We start from the raw sequence: 22,951 nt of genomic DNA on the forward strand, positions 1-22,951 counted from the left end.
AATTTATCCTGGGTATGCAAGTCTGGTTCAACATTTGAAGATCAATTAATGTAATCCATCACAACAGGCTAAAAAAATCACATGATCATATCAATAGATGCAGAAAATTTGACAAAATCTAACACCCATTTGTGATTTTAAAAACTCTCAGTAAACTATGAATAAAAATAGAGGAAAACATCCTCAATTTGTTAAAGAACATCTATAAAATACCTACAGCCAACATTGTACTTAATGATGAAAAACTAGAAGCTTCCTTAACTAAGATCAGGAAGAAGGCAAGGATGTCACCCCCACCATTCCTTATCTATCTCACAGTGGAAGTCTTAGCTACTGCAGTAAAACATGAAAAGAAAAGAAAAGAAAAGAAAAGAAAAGAAAAGAAAAGAAAAGAAAAGAAAAGAAAAGAAAAGAAGAGAAAAGAGAAAAGAAAAACAGATTATGAAAGAAATTTCTAATGATATAATTGCCTATATAGAAAAGCCAAAAGAATCAATAACAAAACAAAACAAAAAAAAACCTCCTGGAACTAATAAGTGATTATAGCAAGATTTCAGGATATAAGGTTAATACACAAAAGAGTATTGTTTTCCTATATACCAACAATGAACAAGTGGACTTTGAAATTAAAAACACAATACAATTTACATCATCACACTCCAAAATGAAAGACTTAAGTATAAATCTAACAAGATCTGTATAATATCTGTATGAGGAAAACTAAACACTCTGATGAAAGAAATTGAATAAAAAACTAAGTAAATGGAGAGCTATTCGATTTTATAGATTGGAGCACTCAATATTGTCAAGATGACAGTTCTTTCAAACTTGATCTATAAACTTAATGTAACCCCAATTAAAATTCCAGAAGTTATTTTGTGAATATTGACAAATTTATTCTAAAGTTTTTATGGAAAGCCAACACAATATTGAAGGAGAAGAACAAAATTGGAGGACTGACACTATCCAACTTCAAGACTTCCTATAAAGCTATGATATGATAATCAAGACTGTGTAGTATTGTTGAAAAATAGACAAATACATCAATGGAACATAACGGAGAGCCCAGAGATAGACCCAAATAAATATAGTCAACTGATCTTTGACAAAGGAGCAAAGGCAATACAATGGAGCAAAGATTATCTTTTCAACAAATGCTGCTGGAACAACTTGATGTCAATGTGGGGGGGGGGAATCTAGACACAGATCTTACACCTTTCACATAAATTATCTCAAAATGGGTTACAGATCTAAGTGTAAAAAGAAAACCTATAAAACTGCTAGAAGATAGTGTACAAGAAAATCTAGATGACCTTGGGTTTGATGATGACTTTAGGTACAAAACCAAAGGTACAATACATGAAAGAAAATAATTGATAAGCTGAACTTTATTAAAATTTAAAACTTCTGCTCTGAGAAAGATATTACCAAGAGAATGAAAAGATAAGCCACAGACTGGGTTAAACTATTTGTAAAAGACATATGTAATAAAGAACTGTTATCCAAAATATACAAAAAACTCTTAAAGCTCAATAATAGGTAAACAAGCAACCAGATTAAAAAATGGACCAAGGGCCTTAACAGACATCTCACCAAAGATGATAGACGTATGGCAAATAAGCATATAAAAAGATACTCCACATCATATGTCATCAATGGAATGCAAATTAAAATAACAATAAGATACCACTACACACCCATTAGAATGGCCAAAATAAAAAACAATGACAACACTGAATACCGGCAAAAATGTGGAGCAACAGAAACTTTCATTCATTGCTGGTTGGAATGCAAAATGACTTCAGAAGACAGTTTAGTGATTTCTTACAAAATTAAACATAATCTTACCATACTATCCAGCAATAGCACTTCTTGATATTTACCCAAAGAAATTGAAAATTTATGTCCACACAAAAATTTTCACAGATGTTTAGAGCAGCTTTATTCATAATTATCCAAATTTGGGCAACCAAGATGTCCTTCTGTAGTTGAATGGATTAATTAACCATGGTATGTCCAGACAATGGAATATTATTCAGTGCTAAAAATAAATGAGCTATAAAGATATGGAGGAACATTAAATGAATATTCTTAAGTGGAAAAAGCCAATTCAGAATCTACAGACATGTGATTCCACTTCTATGACTTTCTGGAAAAGGCAAAACTATGGAGACAGTGGTTGTAAGGTGATAGAGAGAGGATGACAGTGGTGGGGACAGAGGATTTTTAGGACAGTGAAAATAAGCCTATATAATAAAAGCCTAATATGCTAAGTGTCCAGTTGTGCAGTCATCTGTTCAACCAATCAAAGCGCAATATGCTAATGATATGCTAAGGCCACTCAACCGCTCGTTATGACATGCACTGACCACCAGAGGTCAGACGCTCTAACCGGTAGGTTAGCTTGCTGCTGGGGTCCAGCTGATCGGGACAGGAGTGAGACAGACAGGACATGTCCTGGAGCCCTCCTGTGGTCCCTCCCTGGCTGACCAACCACCCACGTCCTTCCCCAGCCCTGATTGTGTACTGGTGGGGCCCCTCAGCCTGGCCTGTGCCCTCTCGCAATCCGGGACACCTTGGGAGATGTCAAGAGAGCCAGTTTCAGCCCCATCCCACAGGCCAGGCTGATGGACCCCACTGGTACACAAATTCGTGCACTGGGCCCGAAACCACAAATTTGAGAACTGGTGGTCTTACAAAAGGGTGAGCTGCTTATATGATTCTGACAAATACTGAAGCACTCCCTACCCCCAAATGCAGCCTACCACTGTACTTGAAATTTTCTGTACTATATACGCAGTTCTATTTTCCAAAAGGGCTATTATAGGGGATGATTTGGGTAACACTATAGAGGCTTTAGCTAGCCCAAATAATTGGTTATTATCTATTGCAAAATCAGAGAGTACAGAAGTTCTCCAGGATGGAACATAAGATTGTCAGGTAGGTGTTAGAAGAAAAAGTCAAGTTTAAGAGGTGTTCTCTATGCTACAGGGGGGCTGGAATGAGATGTAGGGGTGGGATAAGGATTCAGAGATTGTAGGAAGATCAGAGGAAATCGTACAGAAAGACAAATTCCTGGCACCCTTCCCAATTTTGCACACCCAAAGAGTTTTTTAATTTAGTTTTCCTTAATGGCAGCAATTAGGCAAAAAGAACTCAGGGAAGTGACAAACACTTTGAAACATTTTTAAAAAAAAGCAAACCATTATACTGATTACCCTGTTTCCTGGATTCAATAGCTGTGTTCTCTTTCACAGCCAGGCCACTGGTCCAGCTGCTTCTCTGACAGAGTTGGCTGCTTACATGGCAACCCATATCTTGATGAATTGAGAGAAGTACTTTAGGGCACATGCCAATGCAACACCTTCTAATTCCATGAAGTTTCTCTCTTCCCAATGTTCTCCTTTCCATGTTTTCGTGGTTCCCATAATGCCTCCTCAAAAACCAAAATTGGTCTGCAGAAAGCAGCTACTTTTTCTGATGGAAACTTAATTTGAGAAAGCTAAGTGGCACTCTTCTGCCCTCAAAAAGCCCATCTCATTTCTCTTGGAAGTTTGCCATATTCATCTTTGGCTATGCCTAAATGATTACTTCAAAATGTCTTCAAAATGTTCAAAATAAAATAGATAGAATGAGAATTTGATGGCCATTAAAGTTCCCAGAAACTTTCCCCTAAAAATAGAGATTTTGAAGATACTATTTGACCATCATTTTTGTTCTCTAGTTTGGGTCCCAATATCTGCTATGGAATTGAGTAATGGTGGGAACTTAGGACCAGGTAAGGCCAAAAACAAATAAAAAACAAAACAAAACAAAAAACCTTTAAAGGCTGTTCTCAACGAGTCTGAAGGCAGAGTAAGCACAGCTCTCACATAAGGCAAGCCATGGAAGAGGCCGTGGTGCCTATCAACAAATACCTGTTGAGCACCTTTTTCTGCCACAAACAAGACAGACACAATCTCTGCCTGCCATTTCAATGCAGTAGGAAGCCATTTATAACACAGAACAGAATGGAGGCACTTGAAAATGAAGGATTTGGGAACTATAAATCTGATTTAAACATTTTCAACATTTTAAAATTGACAACATATAATTAAATAAATAATTTGAGATCTGTAAAAGCCCAACAATATCACCTTAGAATAAAGATGGTAACCTTCAAATCTACTGCAAGACAATATATTTTTAAGAATATGCGCTTTGTCCTATAAATAAGCAACAATTGTCAAGACAATATGCCCAGACAATTTTAATGCCCAGATTCCCAAAACTGAGGACCATAATCAATTCTTAAATTCTGAAGAAAAGATGGTTTTCAGAAATTGCCCATCCCTAAAATAGTGACAGTATAATTCAGAGCTAAGAGCTATATTTTTCCAGATGAACTTTAAAAAAACGTTACATCATTCACCTAAATCTCTGAGTTCATCCTCTAGCCCAGCACTGTGCATGTAATTTTTTTGATGATGGAAATATTATATCTCTGCACTGTCCAATTCAGTAGCCATTGCCCATATGTACTTATGGAGCACCTGAAATGAGGTTGTGTGACTGAGGAATTGAATTTTTAAATTTTATTTAATTTGAATTTATTAAACTTAGCCACATGTAGATAGTGAACAGTACAAATTTAGTCTTAAATTAGAGGTGATTCTGTGAGTGTCAAGGGAAAAAATCCTCCTTCCTTTGGATTAATTTTCTCTAAATTGAGAAATGGTTTAAAAATTTTAAAAAAGGCAGAAAATATTCTACATTAACAAAACTGTGAATAAATAGCAAAATAAAGATAAGTACCTGAGGAGAGTGAGGTGGGGTGACTGGATAAAGAAGATGTAGGTGTTAGCTAAAGAATATATATATATATATATATATATATATATATACCCCATGGACAATAGTTTGGTGAAGGCCAAGGGAGGGGGAGGGGGAGGGGGAGGGAGGTGGAGGTGGGCAGAGGGCAGGGAAAAGGGTTACACCTGAAATTATGTTAACATTACATTTTTTTTAATTAAAAAGATTAGTATCTGATTTAAACAAAATTTAGGATTTCAATTTCACTCCTGACCTGATTGAATTACACAAAATATCAAAAAAATGCATATAGTTAAAATATGTGTGACTGCTTTAAAAAAAAAACAAAACCAGTGCCTATTATTAAAGGAAAATAATCCAAGGTGCATACACAAATTAATTAACATTCTAAAAAGGTTTTAAATACTTGCGTTTGGGTAGTGATTGTTCATTTATTTATTTAACACCTGCATTGTGGCAGGCACTTTGCTTATGGGGGATTATTCTCCTATTATACCACAACAAAAATATCCCCTAAATAGCCATATTTAACCTGACACATTTAAAGTGATTTAATTTCCAGCAACTTCATGTATAATGGCATCATTTTTTAATTAGAAGATAACCAAATGATCACTCACTTTTTTGACTTGACTACTAAAGTTCAAATATATTACTGGATAAAACATCAACATACATTTCCAACAGGTGACTAATATATATTACAAGCACCTAACATGATATGCATAAACTTTTTGCCAAAGACATCTTTGATTGAAATTATTTTTCTAAAATAGAATTTAGCCTAAGACTTCCTAAGGAGTCATCAGAAAGATTTTGATTAAAATAAAATCTGCCTTGCTTAGTTGTACAGAAAATTGTTTTTAAATATGTTGTGAAAATCATTTCTAGAACCATCACAAAGGCCCTACAGGGATTGACAGCTTTAGCTCATGAGTTAGCTAGAACCCTGGGATTGAGGATCCTTTCTCTGATTCACTAGAGCAATGGTTTGGAAAGTGGAAGGGAGTGATGGTATCCATATTCACCTCTTTGATTAGGAATTACAGTGATGGGATGTTACATCATCCCTTGTATTATCCAAAGGTTAATTGAAATTGCATTGACTAAACAGCAAAATAATCTTCTCCTAGACACTGTAGAGCAGCGGTACTCAGCCTGTGGGTCGTGACCCCTTTGGGGGTCCAACGACCCTTTCACAGGGGTCGCCTAAGACCATCGGAAAACACATATACAATTACTTATTGTTTTTGTGATTAATCACTATGCTTTAATTATGTTCAATTTGTAACAATGAAATTGGGGGTCACCACAACATGAGGAACTGTATTAAAGGTTCGCGGCATTAGGAAGGTTGAGAACCACTGCTGTAGAGCATGAAAGTCAATGAATGTTAGACAAGTTTGAAGAAAAGACTTTAAAGAAAGAAGAAGGGAAAACTGTGAGAATAAACAAGTAATTTTTTTTGTCAAAGAACCGTTTAGGCAGCCGCCATTTTGGACTGTGTAACTTGGCAGCCACCATTTTGGCCTACATGACTTGCAGCTCCCCTGGGGGCTGCCATCTTGAAATGGCAAAGTTCAACCCCTTCCTTTGAATTAGCCAATCACAAAGGACTGGGAGCCTGAGCTCCAATCAAGAGTAAGGGACAGGTCACGAGCATAAGAATTAAAAAGCCAAGTGGACCATTCGCATGCTCATGCTTCCAGACCATGTGCATGCGCACCCTCCTACAGGAATAAAGATATTTGCCTTGCAAAAAAAATAAGAAAATCATTTCTGATTGTTTAGAGTTTGGGAAAGTAATTCATTTTCCAGCTTCATTGACATATAACATTGCATAAATTTAACATGTACAAAATGTTGATTTGAGACATATATATTGCAAAATGATTACCACCATAGGGTTAATTAACACTTCCATCACATCACATAATTATAATTGATTTTTTTGGGTGTGAAAAAAAATCTACTCTCTTAGCAACTTTTAGGTATGTAATATAGAATTGTTAACTATAGTCACCATGTTTTACATTATATCCCCAGAACATATTCATCTTATAAGTGGAAGTTGGTACCCTTTGCCCAACATCTCGTTTTCCCCACCCACCCACCCTGATAACCATCACTCTACTCTCTGTTTCTATGAATTCAGGTTTTTTAGATTCCACATATAAGTTCAATCATACAGTATTGTCTTTATCTGACATTTCATTTAGCATAATGCTTTCAGGGTCCATCTATGTTACAAATGGCAGGATTTAGGAAGGTAATTCATTCTTTCAATAAATATTTCCTTTGTGCCCACTATGTGCCTGGAACCATGCTTGATACCAAAAACATGACATTTTTCCTGACTAGGAAACAAGTTCAACTAGCCCATCAAATTACACATCTATGGAAATATTGCCAGTTGCCTCACAGCCATATCTGGACCAACTGATGGACCCTACTAATGTAAGGTATGGACTATTGAAATCTTTCTCTGACTTCTATATATAGGTAAGCATTGCAATTAACAATATACTGTACTATACTACATTTCCATTCCATCTGCTAGATTGTCACTACCATATTTTGGTTGGGGCCAGCTAGACTGTGTATGTATAGATACACAGTATACACAATATGCAAGTTATAAACCCAATTTTTTAATGTAATATATACACTTGCAAAGGGAAAAAAAAGAAATTTACCTAAATTTGTGGTAACGTTGCTGGTGATTTTTATTTTCTTATTTATATACTTCTATATTTTCTACAATGACCACACATTACATTTATAATCAGTAAAAAATTATATATATATATATATATATATATATATTAGTTACAGTAAAAAAAAAAAAAAGAAACACACTCTTACAACTGTTCTAAAACTGCTGTCTAGTATAGGCCAGATGAAGGCCTCACATAGAAAAATAGATGTTGACTACAGGTGTGATTTTAGAGAGCTAGTGCCAGAGGCCCAGGGGCGACCCAACTAGTTAATGACTACAAGCTCTTTAAAAGAAACAAAGACTTTCACTGTGTAAAGTTAAGGTTTAAAATGAATATTCCTGAGGGAAAGGAAAAATAATAACATCTGTTTTCAGCAAGATGGAAATTGAGAAAGGTGGCTTTTTCCAGCTCCAAGTCCTTGTTAGATCACTGGATAAATGCAGTATTCCCTTCTGGTGACTCCATAGAACATGTTGGTTTAAGCATTTCATAATGGACATTTAAATAACTATTACTAAAAAGCATATAGTTTTAAAAAGTAGTACATTTATTCTGGTTATAAAAATAGTATATATTTTTTTAGAAACCCTGGAAAATATGGAAAAATTGGGGAATAAAATTAAAATAATCTACGACTTCATCACCCAGAGTTAATCACTATGAGCAGCAGTTTAGTATATAACCTTCTGGAAATTTATTCTAGGCATGTGTCTGTATCCTGCTTTTTCACTTAATATTTTTTCTGAGCATTTTCTTATATCATTAAATGTACTTGATAAACTCATTCTAATGACTGCCTAATATTACTGATGGCTTAAAGATACCATTTTGGGAGAAAGAATATTATTGTATCTACCATGGACCTAAATTATCATAAGAACAGATGCAAAATATATCTGGTATTTGAAAAAAAACTAGCCAAGGATTTTTCTGACTTATTGATCTCTTATGGGTCTAACCAACATCAGGATTTTTTACTCTAAAAATTATTTTGTTCTGCTCAAGTCCCTGAAAATACCCATATTGTGCACAACAATAAATCACTCACATATTTTCCAAAATACAGGCTTAGCCTCAGAAAAGTACAAGTTCCTAAGAAATGTTAGATAGTAAAGCATGGCAGGCCCTCCCAGCCAGGCTCTGCCTGCTGTAGCAAATCAGGTCCCTCACAGGGAGCTTAAAGGAAATTAAATTCAAGTAAAATAGAAAAAATATCTTTAGCACAGGCTTGAGCTTCTAAGTTCATCTGTTCAACTTCCAAAGTAAATATATATATATATATAGCGACAAAAAGAAAGAGAGAGAGAGAGAGAGAGAGAGAGAGAGAGAAGAAACTGATTTTTCTTTTAAAATGTTTTGAATTCAGAAGCTACATAAAACAATTCTTTTTACAGGCTTTCCTCCCAAATCAGCATGGCACATATTTGCTAAGCAAGATTTCTAAAATTTATTTTACTCAGCATACTAATCGTATGTCCTTTCCAGTACAAGAGGGGAATATTCTATGTAAAAATGTACAATTTCAGTTCAAAATGAAAAACTCCATTCCTGATTTTCTTTAGTGGTTTGGAGACTCTTTCCTTACCTATAAGGCAGTTCAGGATCAGAAAGACCTTCCAAAATGCGAACACCATGGTGTCGAAGCTCGTGGAGCGCAGCTGGGGACCAGTAGCTTGCCTGGGCTAGGCTGAGTCTCAAACTGGCTTATTCAATCACAACGAGGTTTGGCAGTCTTATCTGCAGGCATCACCGAACAAACAAGCTTTTTCGGGCTGACTTATTGGGTACAGACCTTTCACAGAGCAGATTTCTGTTTCTTTGAAACACTTTTCATGGGGCGTGTTTCCTTGATATATTTGCTACTGTGTTAATAATAAACCCACGTATTTAAATTCTTCAAGCTCTTTGTACACAGATTCTCTCAGTTTTATTGTTTAAAACCAATCTTAATAAAAGTTATACTTGAGGAGGGGATATAGTTGGAAGAGAGCCTATGCAAATAAAAGTTGGCAAGGCTAATTAATTTCAAATATTTCCATAAAAGTCTAAAAGCATTGATTCACTAACATCCCTTTACAAATTAGGACCATAAATTGGTGCTCTAAGATTTACTCAAGAGATGGAGTTCACAAGAAGGGCACAGGGGTTATGAAGCATTAATTTCCATGTGAACAAACTCTGGATATGTCACACTTTTTTGAAACCCTGGCAGTTCTCATTACCCTCCATCAAAACTGGCAGTAAAATGAATTCCATGCTTGTCTTCCGGGATAGAAACCTTACAGCATTTATTCACTCACCTAAATTTGCAAATTGGATGAGTGAATAAATGCTTTAAGATTTCCATTGGATGAGTCTGAATGTTAGCGGAAATAGGTAACTGAATAGGTGCTACAGGGCTTCCTTGGAAAGGGGGTTCACTAAGAGGGAATGGCAGGCTGCACAGGTGAGAAGCCTTCATATGAACATGAGCTTCTAACAGAGTTCCTCTTGTGCTTAAGTTACCCTCAGATACATAAGCACCTCCGCTGGCTCTTCCCCTGAGGTCTCAAAGTCTTGCTGTTTCCATCTTTACAGTGGCTCTCAGATCTCTCCTTTCTCTAATCTGCAGTTTTCATCATGGTCCAAGTCCAGATCCTCAATCCCTGGCCTATTATAGCAGCTTCCTAAGTGTATCCCTGATTTCTTCCTCCTTCATCCTGTGTACCAACTACATGCTAATGTTCCAACCTTGATAAAACACTTTCAATGACAATATTATGGACTATTTTATCAAGTCCAAATTCCTTAATCTGGATTCCCAGACTTCCCAAATCTGGTCCTCACCTCTTCTAAACTTCAGACACGTCAAGTTATCCACCTGAAAAATGCTGTCAAGATTTATTACCTTAAAGTATTCAGTCACATGAAATATGTACAAGTTTCAGAGATATGATTTATGAACTATAATTTATGGGAGATGTTTTACCCCCCCCCCAATTTCACATTAGCCAAGTCAATTTCCTACTGCTTCTCAGAAAGCCATTTTACTTCCATCAGGCCTGATTTATTCTCACAGCCTTGCTTGGTCATGCTCATATTTGATGCCAAACCTTGGCTCCAGGTAACTTCCATTATTACTTAGAATTTTCTCCTTCCTATTACTATCTAAACATTCTTAGTACAGATCAGTCACACTGTCCTATGTGAAAATTTCATAATACCCCTCTCAGGGCTTCCCCTTGGATAAATTCACATTGTACATAGAGCTAATATCCTACAGTTGGCCCTGGGATAGCTAGGGTAGAGGGTATGATTCAAGGCCATTGCCAAAATACATCTGTACCAGAATGTCTCAGACACTACAGAACAGTGGTTCTCAACCTTCTGACCCTTTAAATACAGTTCCTCATGTTGTGGCCCCAACCATAAAATTATTTTTGTTGCTACTTCATAACTGTAATTTTGCTACTGTTATGAATTGTAATGTGAATATCTCATATGCAGGATGGTCTTAGGCGACCCCCTGTGAAAGGGTTGTTTGACTGCCAAAGGGGTCGAGACCCACAGGTTGAGAACCACTGCTCTCGAATATTTAAGTAAAATGCCAACACTTGTATTATGTGGGACCTAACTCGGACAGGTAGAATTCTGTTAAAATAAACTCTCAGAGACAATTTAGATTTTCTGCTTCAGACTGAATTTTGATGTTTTACACTATTGCTCAAAAGAAGTGGGTCACTGGCATATGAAATATTAAATCTCTCACATTTTACAGGGATTTATAATTTTTAAACTGTTTTTCCATTTTATCATCACAACTAACAATGAAATAAATAGGTCAGGTATTATCTACATTCTTTATATGAGAAAATGGAGGTTCAGAAACGTTGTGTCTCTCCCAAGGCCACATAGTACGCAATAGATGCTGTCCCTCCCATCACACAGCACAGTGGCACAGTGTAAATGTAATGTAACAAATGTTCTACTGCCTCCACATTTCTTCTTTGGGAACTTTCAGAAATTTGCTGTATCTGACTTGTCCCTCATTTTTTAACTTAAAAATTACAAAAGTAATATTTTTATTCTAAAGAGATTTTAAAGAACAAAGAAGTAGTCATGGGGATGTAAAGTACAGCATAGGGAAAATAGTATAGTAATAGCTATGTACATAGCTATGGTGCCAGGTGGGCACTGGAAACATCAGAAGGAACACTTTGTAAGTATATGATTGTCTAACCACTGTGCTGCACACCTGAAACTAATACAGAATAATGTATGTAAACTGTCCTTGAAAAATAAAAAAATTAAAAGAACAAAGAAGTAAACAGAGAATAAAGAGAACATCTGCATTCTCTCAACAATATGTGTAATGCCATGCCATGCTCACAAGCGTTGGGAGTTCCATATTTTTCTCAGACCTCTATAAATTTACACAGACACACACACACACAGACACATACACACACAATGGTTTTTTTCACATAAAGGTAATCATAATACACATATTGTTCTATAATTTGCTTTTTAACCTTGGAAAAGCATTTTTATTATCTCTTTTACATCACCATGTACAACTACATCTATAGATCTACCTTATTCATTTTAAGGTTGCATGGTATTTCATAGTATGAATGTACCACAACTTATTTAACCATTCTCCTATTGATAAATTCGTAAGTCATTTCCAGTTTTTCACCATTATAAACATTGGTGAAGTGAACATCCTTTTGCCTATATCTCTGCCCACTTTGTATGATTATTTCTGTACATTAGGTACATAGAAATCAAATTGCTGGGTCAAAGGGTGTGAACATTTTAATTTTTGGTAGATTATGAAAAATTGTCCACCAGAAATTATTTACAAATCTACACTTCCATTAAGAGTATATAAGCATACCTGTTTCTTCACGGCCTTGTCAACAATAAAAATTATCAGTGTTTTATTGTTATTAGTATCATAGGTGAAAATTGTTGTTTTAATCTGTATCTCTCTAATGAAGTCAACCTTTTTTCATAGGTATACTGGCCTAATTGGTGTTCATTTACCTGTGAATTGCCTGTTTGTGGCCTTAGAGCATTTTTCCATTGAGTTATCTTTTAATATTGTAGAAATTTATAGTTTATGAATCTTAATATGAATTTGGTATATACATCATAAATACTTTCTTTCATTCCATCACTTTAAAAAAATTATCTCCTTACCAGAGGGAAATGGGGGTAGAGAGAGGTAGGAGAGGGTAAAGAGGGGTTAAATAATGATGTAAAGAGACATGACTTGGGGTAATGAACACACAATACAATATATAGATGACATATTATAGTACATCTTAAACCTATATAATTTTATTAATCAATGTCACCCCAATAAATTCAATAAAAATAAATTTTAAAAGTATGTTTTTACCATAAAAAATTTTGCATTTTGTTGTAATTAAATCTAGCAACTTTTTTTTGTAGCTTCTGAGTTTCATATCTTGCCTAAGAAAGCCTTTCCCAATCCAAGACTATAGAAGTACCATTATATATTATCATATCATTATATTCTTTCTAATGCTTCTATAATTTTGTCCTTTCAGTTATGGCAACTTTGTCCTTCCATTGCTCAGGCCAAAAGTCTTTGTGTTATCCTTGACTCTTCTCCTTCTCTCATGTACCACATCTAATTAATTTATCAGCAAATTCTTTTGGGGTGTGTGTTCAAAATATATCCAGACTCTGACTACTTTCTCACTTCACTGCTGCCACCCTGGTTTGAGCCACCAGCATCAGTTGCCTAGATCACTGAAATAGCTTCCTAACTGGCCTCTGTGCTTCCTCCATCTTCCCTTACAGTCTATTATTACAGCAGCCAGAATGATCCTTTTATATGTAAGTCAGATCACATCTCACTTTTGCTCAAGATCCTCCAATAGTGCCCAATTCCTCTCAGAGTAAAAGCCACAAAGTATTTAAAATATCTTAGAAGACCCTAAAATAATCTGCCTCACCCACTCCACCACCTCTCCATCCTCACCTCCTACCATTCTTCCCCTTCTCACTCTGCTCCAGCCACACTATTCTTGTTGATCCTTGAACTAACCAGGCATGCTCCCACTTTTTAGTTCATTTTCTCTGTCAGTTGCCTCTGTTTGTGACACTTTAACCCCAGATATCAATAGGGCCAACTCCCGCATCTTCCTCAAGTCTTTGCTTAAATGTTAGTTTTCAACAACACCTCCCTTGTTCACATATTTTAAAACAGCTTTCCTTACTCCAGCCCTACCTTTTTCATTTTCCGTAGCACGTATTACCTTATAACATATACAGTTTACTCATTGTTTAGTTTTTCACTAGAATGAAGATTCAGGGGGCAGATATTTCTGTTTGTTGTGTTCTCAGTTCATTCTAAGGGCCTAAAATAGTGCCTTTCACATAGCAGGTGCTTAATAAATAGTTGTTAAGTGAATCAACTTATGAATCTGGAATTGATTTAGTTGGAATTTATTTTTTGTATTGTATGAGATAAGGTGAAGTGTTTTTTAATGTTCTAATGTCCTAAATAGGAGCAAATTATTACCCATTGAGGGAATCTGCTCTTTGGAAATAGCTAGGTCATTCATGGCTCATTCTAATGAAGAAGTTGGGTGATTAAGTTAAGTAATGTTCTTTTGTGGTCAAGAAATGAGGCATAATTATAAAGTAATGAGCCTGCTGTCTTTGTGTGGCTTGGGAGCTGGCTGAGAAGGCAGTCTTGGGTTTCCAAGAGACAGGCAAAGGCTATTCTTATGGCACCAGAGTCAGAGAGAGAGAGACAGAAAGACAGACAGAGATAGAGATAGACACAGAGATTTGGGAGTAAAGCTTTTCATATGCAGTTTTTGATCATTGAAGTAGTCATCATGGAAAATCAGAATTTATTAGAATTCTTTATATATATTTGTATGATCTTTAAATTTTTGAATTACATATAGAAAGGTGAAATCTAGTCAGTACTTAGAGCCTAAAGATTTTAATTAATTTCTGTTGGAATGGTTCCAAAGAAGGTATTTCAAAAGTTCCCTGTACAATCACAGAACCATTTGAGGTTCATTGCTTTTCCCAACTGCCTGCCTGGCATATTCACTTATATCTCTGTCTCTAAACCTGTGCTTCCAACCTCTGTTGCTCATGTCCCTGTTATAATTCTTCACTGGGGTATTCTTGACTCCTGCTTTTATTCACCCTGCCATGCCACTAGCATAAAATCCTACTGAAAGCTTCTCTTCAGTCCCTATTTAGATGGTTTCAGCAGCATCCTAGTCTCCCTCCTGGCCTCAATATCCCTCTCCCTCAGTCTGTTTAGAACCCTGCCATATACATTTTCCTAAAGTTCAATTTAATTGTGTCATTCTCATACTCAAAATGCTTCAATGACTCTCCATCACTTTTGGCTTACACATAAGTATTTTTATCTGGCAGTCAATAAGCAACCAACCTACCTTTCCTGTCTATTTTTTGCTATTTGTAACACCAAAGAATGCCAGAGCTGGCTGAAGTTTTACAAGTGGTCAGCAAAACAAAACTGAATATTCCCTGTTCCCTGAACATACGCCTCACCTTTTCACTCCTGTGCTTTTACAAGGCTATCCCCTCCTCCTAGATTGCCAACCCCACCAAGTCTAATTGTTCAAAATCTACTCATTGTGGGAGCCTTGTCACAAAACTAAATCCTTCATATATTGTCTCCTAATTCTCACATGATATGATCTCACCTTTACAACTTCAGTTACAGAACACCTTTTTCACAGCATTTAAAGGATAACATACCTATTTATATACTGGTCCTCTTCATGCCTCAAAGAATGCAAGCTCTTAAGGAGAATAAGCACTATGTTTAGGTGATTTTACAAGAGAGAGAGAGAGAGAGAGAGAGAGAGAGAGAGAGAGAGAGAGAGAGAGAGAGACTTAATCCTCTTCACAGCCTGATGAGGTAGGTAGTATTATTATTCCCATTTTATAGGTGAAGAAACAGAAGCACAGGGAAAGTAAGCAATTTGCATAAATCTCATCTATAGCAACAGTAGACTCAGGACTCATATTCTCACCTCTCTCAGCTAACTTCAAATATTTCTGTTGTATAAGCCACATCCTATTTCACATGCACAATTAGGTAGTTTTCAGTTTTCTTTAGTGGGCAGTACCTGTTGGCTCCTGCTCCCCCTCCCTGTCCTTGATTGCCACATTTAGTGAGCAGCCATTTTTATTTTGCTTTACCATTTTCTTATTGTGAAATGCCTGCCAGTGATCTTTTTCACAAGTAAGGCTCTTGCTGATCAAAGCCTCAGTCCCTGGTAACCACCTTATGGCTAAAAATTAGGCTCAGAGAGACTTTTTTGGAAGATCACATAAATGGCAGAAACAGGACCTCAGCCCAATTCAGCTGGTACCAGGACACGTGCACTTAATTTATGGTATACTGTGACTTTAAGGACACAGCCTAGTAATGGTTGGTGAATTCACTTTTTCAAGTTCATGGTATAGCAAAGTGACTATTTGAAAGGATATCTCTTATTTGAATATGCATTACCTGGTATATCTATTGAAAAACAAACCTACAATAGCATTATCATCATCATCAACAATAAATTTCCTTATACCTGGTTATAACTGAGTTGCCTTGGAAGCAATAAAAAGAAGTGGCACAGCTTGGCCGGTGTAGCTCAGTAGTTGTGCATCAACCTATGAACCAGGAGGTCATGGTTCAGTTCCAGGTCAGGGCACATGCCCGGGGGGGGGCGGCATGCAGGAGGCAGCCAATCAATGATTCTCTCTCATCATTGATGTTTCTATCTCTCTCTCTCCATCTACCTTCCTCTCTGAAATCAATAAAAATATATTTTAAGAAAAAAAGTGGCACATAATTCTACAATTCTCTAAGCCAGTGATGGCGAACCTTTTGAGCTCAGCATGTCAGTATTTTGAAAAACCCTAACTTAACTCTGGTGCCATATCACATATAGAAATTTTTTTTATATTTGCAACCATAGTAAAACAAAGATGTATATTTTTGATATTTATTTTATATATTTAAATGCCACTTAACAAAGAAAAATCAACCAAAAAAATGAGTTCGCGTGTCACCTCTGACACGCATGTCATAGGTTCGCCGTCACTGCAAGCCAAAAGGCCAGGACTTCCAGACTAGGGATTCTAGAATAGGAAACTCTCAATTGAACTCTGTGATGGGCTTGTGCAGTGAAAAACTCCCCCTTCTCCCTCCCATCCCCATGTGTAAGAACTGGAATTTTTCCTGGCCACTAACGTGGTGTGAACACTAAGTCCCTAAATGTGCTGGACACCTTACTGGTATTCCTCCAGAATCTTCCAGAGAACTGCCGGAAGTGGCCTCCAGTAAGGCTGTGAAGCAAAGACACTTCAGAAGTATATTTGGATAGAGTCATGGAGGTTTCTGTCCTCTTGAATTTTGGAAATGTTTGTTTCCTGTCCTAGAAGGAAGAATCATGCAGAAAGTCTCTTTTGAAAAGTCGTGTTTTAACATTAAGTATGAGTCAGCTTGTGTTAAGTAGCCTGGGATTGCTTACCTAGCGATAGTAGGGAGACTGGAAAGGGTTAGTACCAGGAACTCTATGTTAACCGATAGTGTGACTCAACCTACTGTGTACATTAAAATGTTTGAGGAAGCCTACCCCTAGGCAATTTGTGTTGACACACTGTACAAACACATGTCATAGATTCTGCTTTGAAAAAACACATATGTGAAGGCACAAGCATGTGCATATGTACATGTGCATGCCCACATGCACACACACACACGTACATACCTGTTTCACCTGAAGAGGTTCTAGACCCTCTAATATCTTCTAATAGGGATAAGCTAAGCTTGATTTGAAGGGGGAACAATCACATTCTAATTGTATACTTGCAGGGCTCTGCATTTTTTTTTTTAGCCAGTCCTATTTGACATGTCTAAAATTGATCTGTTGCCTCCTGAGTGAAATTAACCATAAAAACCAGAGATCCTTTTGGATCCAAGAGATTGAAGAGTTTCTCAGCTATTGAGCTGATTGATGGTACCTGTGACATAGTAATAAAAGCTGCCAAATGCTGAAGGTTCACTAAATGGCAGGCCCTAGGTTAAGCATTTTATATACATTATGTCTCATAATAATCCCATTAAGGATGTATTAGTTATATTCCTCATTTTACATATGAAGAAAATGAATTTCAAAGAATTAAAATTAGTTTTTATTGGTCACACAGTTTGTAAGTGGTGGAGGCAGGGCTTGGGCCCAAATGTGACTGCTTCAAAGCCCATGCCCTTGCAGATTATGTGGTTGTGACCTCTTGGTACTGAACAAAGGACAGTAGAATACATAGTCAACACAGCCCCAGCTTTCCTGGCTGACACTCTTGCTGTGAAGACAAGACAAATACACACAAATCAGGGATTAATATTAAGAAATATGTGATTATAAAAGGCTGCCTTATGCAACACAGAAAACAAATACATATACATAAAGGGGAATGTGGGCCATTGCAAGGCATGGCTATATGAGCCCCCAAATCCTCATTGCAGAATGAGTTTCTTTCATGGGTTCCAAATGGCAGAAGAGAGGGGTTCTGGGAGGATTGGGGCAGAATTTTTTTAAGGTAAAACTCTAGAATGGACAATGAAAAGAGAGAGGTAGTATTTCAGAGGGCAAGAATAACACAAGGCAAAGCATTCAGGTTGCTTTATAGAAGCGCTGGAAGGAAATCAGTGTTGGGAATATCTACAAAAGAGCATTGTTAAAATGGGGGCCAGGTTTGAAGGAGTTTGTCCCCAACAAATCAGGAGAAAATGTCAAAGGTGGAAAATCCTGTTGAATTTTGGTTTAAAACAGGGGAAGCATGCAAAAGACCTGTTTTATGTTTACTTGTCTGCTTGGTTTTTGTCCAGTGCTTGGTTTTGTGTGTGCTTTGCTTTTGCTGTTTTTTTGTTTGCTCATTAACTAGGTTTTTTTAAAAGTGATTTTAGAGAGAAGGAAGGAAGAGCGAGAGAGAGATAGAAACATTGATGAAAGAGAAACATTGATCTGCTGCCTCCTGCATGACCCCTACTGGGGATCAGCCTTCAACCCCAGCATGTGCCCTGACCAGGAATTGAACTAGCCTTCCTCTTGGTGCATGGGTCAACACTCAACCACTGAGCCATGCCGGCTGAGCTCATTAGCTAGTTTTCATGAAACAGCACAGCATACTGACAAAGATCATTGACTACAATCGGTAAGCCTGGCTCTATAAACCAGGAGGTCATGGTTAGATTGTGGGTCAGGGCACATGACCAGGTTGCCCACTTGATCCCCAGCGGTGGGTGTGCTGGAGGCAGCCAATCAGTGATTCTCTCTCATCATTGATGTTTCTATCTCTCTCTCCCTCTCCCTTCCTTTCTGAAATCAATAAAAATATATTTTTAAAAGAATTAGGTAAGTTAATTATTTGCAAAGTGCCAGAAGCCGGTCCATCCTTGCTGCTTGACACAGTCACTGCAGGAAAGAAACATCTGCACAGCATATGTTTCAAGGGACCTGGCGTATATAGCATACTGTTCTTAATATGTCTGCTCCCCTTAGCACTATGTGTTTTAACCAAGGTCACCTCTCCAAGAAAGGTTGTTTCCCCAGGTAGGGATTTCCCCCCAAAGTTAGGGAGGGAATAAAACCCCTTAACTAAGTGCCAGGCGGGTAATCACTTTAACTACGAACAATCACGCTTAAGCTACATAATCTTTACTCCCTGGAATGGAGATAAGACACGCCCTAACCTTTGGAATACAGATTGATAGGATTGGAATCAACTGGTATAAATACAGATGTAACAAAACAACAGAACACAGAACCTAGAGACAGAACCTAGCAAGAGAACATGGCAAAAGATCCTGGACAGAACCTGGCTACAGAACTTGGCTGGAGAACCTGCAGAACCTGACTGAAGAACCTAGATACAGAACCTGGCTGGAGAACCTGGCTAGAACCTGGCTAGAGAACCTCGCTATGATGATCATCTGAATGCTGTCTCCTTCTTCGCCGACTCCGTCCACACCTTTGGGGACCCCTGGACCTGCTGGGGTTGGACCCCAGCAGCAAAGTGCTCAGAGTAGTGCCTTCATTTAGTAAGCACAATACATGTGCTTGTTGTATAAATAGAAATGTAATTCATCATCAACATTAAAACATGGGAAATTTCTAAAATCATTGTGTAAAGATCTTTCTCTTAAAAAATAACTGGTGGTGCACTAGCCAGTTTGGCTCAGTGGATAGTGCATTGGCCTGCAGACCGAAGGGTCCCGGGTTCAATTCTGGTCAAGGGCATGTACTTCAGTTGCAGGCTCCTTCCCAGCCAGGCCCTGGCCCTGGCTTGTGCAGGAGGCAACCAATCGATTGTTTCTCTCACATCGATATTTGTCTCTGTATGTCCCACTCTCTTACACTCTCTCTAAAAATCAATGGAAAAATATCATCAGGTAAGGTTTAAAAAAAACAAACAAACAAAACCAACTGGTAGATGGGGCCATCCAAGCAGATTGCAGCATGGCAGGAATTGAGGAGAGCTGAGGAGGGGCTGTTGCCTTCAAATGGGGTGTGTACCTTCTTGCTGCCACAGTCCCCACCACCCCTTGCTGCTTACTACTGGCTCACTTAACTTGATCTTGTGGCTACTAGTTTAAAGTGAAAAGTACCTCCTGGTTCCTAACATGCCCCTATATTTACAAAGAAAACTCATAAAAAAGCAATTTGGGCTTGGAAGCCAGACCTGACTGAGGTCACAGCATGCACTAAGCTTTACAGTCTAAGGCAAGTATTTGTCCACTTCCCTCACTCCGGAGTCCCTCTTTGGTTCTAGGTGCTGGGTCACTGGGCTGCACCTAGACTCATTATCCTCCACTAAGCATCCTCCACTCCCTCAAGTCGTCCTGTCCAGTTCACTACTTCTGATGGGAAAGAGGCCTTAGGGCTCCCATCAACCTCTGCAGCAATAGCTCTGGGGGAAGCACAGAACTGAGATCAGCGAAACAGGAATGTGCAGGCTTTCCCTGAGTTTTCAGGCCTTGAAAATTATGTCCTCCTCCTCCTGCACATTTAGAAGATTAAACAATGCCTTGAGATCTAAAAACTCCACAGCTGAGGAAGAATTTGCACAGCAGTTAGCCCAAAACCAAGCTGTGAGAATGACTAAGTTTCTCTTAAGAGCCACCATCCATTACAACATTCCCAGGCACTGAGCTTCCTAATTGCCCCTGGGTCTTTGTGCTCTGGAGCTGCTCAGGGCCACTCAGTAGTGAGCCTGCCTGAATCTCCCCTGGCAGTTTTCTGACAGTCTCAGAATCTGTTTGTATGTCTCTTAGAGGAGATATTCTTTCTTTCTATTTTCCAGGAGGACGATGAAGTCCTGCTTGGGTGAGGTGGGTGTGTGGGCCTGCTGGTTCCTAGATGTCACCCTTGGTGACAGCCTTTCACCTTTGTTTGTGAGGAGTGATTAATGGAATACCAGGTAAAGGAGAAGCCGTGGGGGGTGGAGACATTGGGAGAAGAGACCATGGGGTTCCAATCGAAACCTATCCTGGTCATTGTTCTGAATAAGCAACATACATATTCATAGTTATACTCACACCTGGGTGAAGCTATGTGAAGAGAGCCATAAAAGGCCCACTTCACATTTAGAAAGTAGGAGGCTTATCACACAGAAAGAGTCAAGACAGGCATGGTATGACATCACTAAAACATCAAGTCCAAATTCTTCATTTTCAGAGCACCAAATTTGTCCTGGGTCTCACAACTCATTTTAGAGAGTAGAGCACAGTTCACCTGACGCTTTAGGTATGACTTACTAGGACAGGAAAAGGTGTAGAGGTAGTAAACTCAAGACTAGTTCTAAATAGCAGTGTATCTGATGAATAACAGCTCCAGAGTTCTTTGCAACTGGGTGGAGGTATGCAGCCTGGTCCCAGCCCCAACCAGCAGGAAATAAGTTTGGCCAATCTCCACCAGTTCATGACCCTCCCAAGGCAAACAGTGCCTGTTCTCCAGTAGGACCTGCATCTGAGAGTGTTGTGGTAACAACACTGGATAGAGAGAGCACTAAAAGAAGCATATATATCTGGGGAAAGCTGTTTTGACCTATACATATCTTCCTGGCACTGCCATCACACATCTTAGTAGGGCTGAAATTTCTTACTCCATCATTCAACTAGGCTTTGCATTCAATGGGTTGTTGAGGGAGGTGATGATAACATGGTCTAGCCCTCCATTATTTCTCTGATCTCAACTCTCACCACTTTCCCTTTGCTCATTCTTCTGTAACTAGTCTGGCCTCCCTGCTATACTTCAAACATGCCCATTATGCCCCCCCCCCCCCAAGGACCTTTACAATTACTGTTCCTGCTATGCTCTTCTCCGGGTATCTGTATTGTTTGCTTCCTCCTTTCCACAAATCTTTGCTCAAATGTCACCTTCCCCAAATATACTCTGAAAATGCACTTGTCATTCTATAAGCCCCTACCCTACTTTTATTTTCTCCTCATAGCACTTGTCACCATCCTACATTATATTACATATCTTTATGGTCTCCTCATACTAAAATATGAGATACTTGAAGACAAGGACTTTGTCTGGCATGTTTATTCTTTTATCCCCATCACTCAGAAGAGCTCCTGATACATAATAGGTGCTGAACAAATATTTGCTGGATAAATGGATGAGTGGATAGAGAAGGGGACTTCTATGTTTTTATTGGTGCATATTTCAATATAGCAAGTGACAGTGTAAACATATATTCATTCTGTTTATTCATTTACCAAACAAATCTTTTTTACATGCCCTTATGTCCCAGGCATAGCATATTCCAACTAGTGGAAAAGTAGACAAGGAATGACAATACAGTATAGTATTACCCAGGGGATTTGGAAGCACAGAGAAGGATTTAGTGAAGGCTTCTCAAAAGAGATGGCTCTTAAAGAATAGGAGATGCTAGTCAGGAGAAGATAATTGAATTGAGGATGTGCACTTGAATAACATGTTTACAAACATAAAGGCTCATCTGGGCAACAATTTTATAGTGTTGGGCCAAAAAGTGGCAGGGAAGGAGAGACATAGGGAGAAATTAGGCTGGTGATGAAGCAAAGGTGCTAGCTGGAGGGCCTTGACTAATAAGTACAGAGTTAAGACAGTAAGCCAGAGGGGACAAACATGTCAAGTGCAGAGAGAACCAGCCACCAGATGTGTATAATTTGACCTATAAACTTATTCTTTGAAATGTAGTGGCTAATATTTTAAAAATTAAAACACTTCACATAAAATCCAGAATTTTAGCTTTTCTTGAAACATCAGAATATCACACCTGACTAGCCCACAAGGTTATGACTACCAGTATCTGAGCACGAGTTGTTTCCCTTAAACAGGGCTTTTGCTCTCCAATCCATT

The 22,951-nt window shown here is 38.0% G+C and overlaps 1 protein-coding gene across 1 annotated transcript in view; it reads right to left on the reverse strand.

Annotated features, from left to right (window-relative positions):
- VSIG1 (V-set and immunoglobulin domain containing 1) overlaps positions 1-9,341 on the reverse strand; it is a 36,748-nt gene extending 27,407 nt beyond the window's left edge. The window contains exon 1 of the mRNA XM_059678851.1: positions 9,118-9,341. Coding sequence (XP_059534834.1) covers positions 9,118-9,166 — 49 coding nt within the window. The 5' untranslated portion in view covers positions 9,167-9,341. The remainder of the gene's footprint in view (positions 1-9,117) is intronic.
- Positions 9,342-22,951: the final 13,610 nt, after the last annotated feature.

The sequence above is a fragment of the Myotis daubentonii genome, chromosome X (genome assembly GCF_963259705.1).
Source record: "Myotis daubentonii chromosome X, mMyoDau2.1, whole genome shotgun sequence".
NCBI lineage: Eukaryota > Metazoa > Chordata > Mammalia > Chiroptera > Vespertilionidae > Myotis > Myotis daubentonii.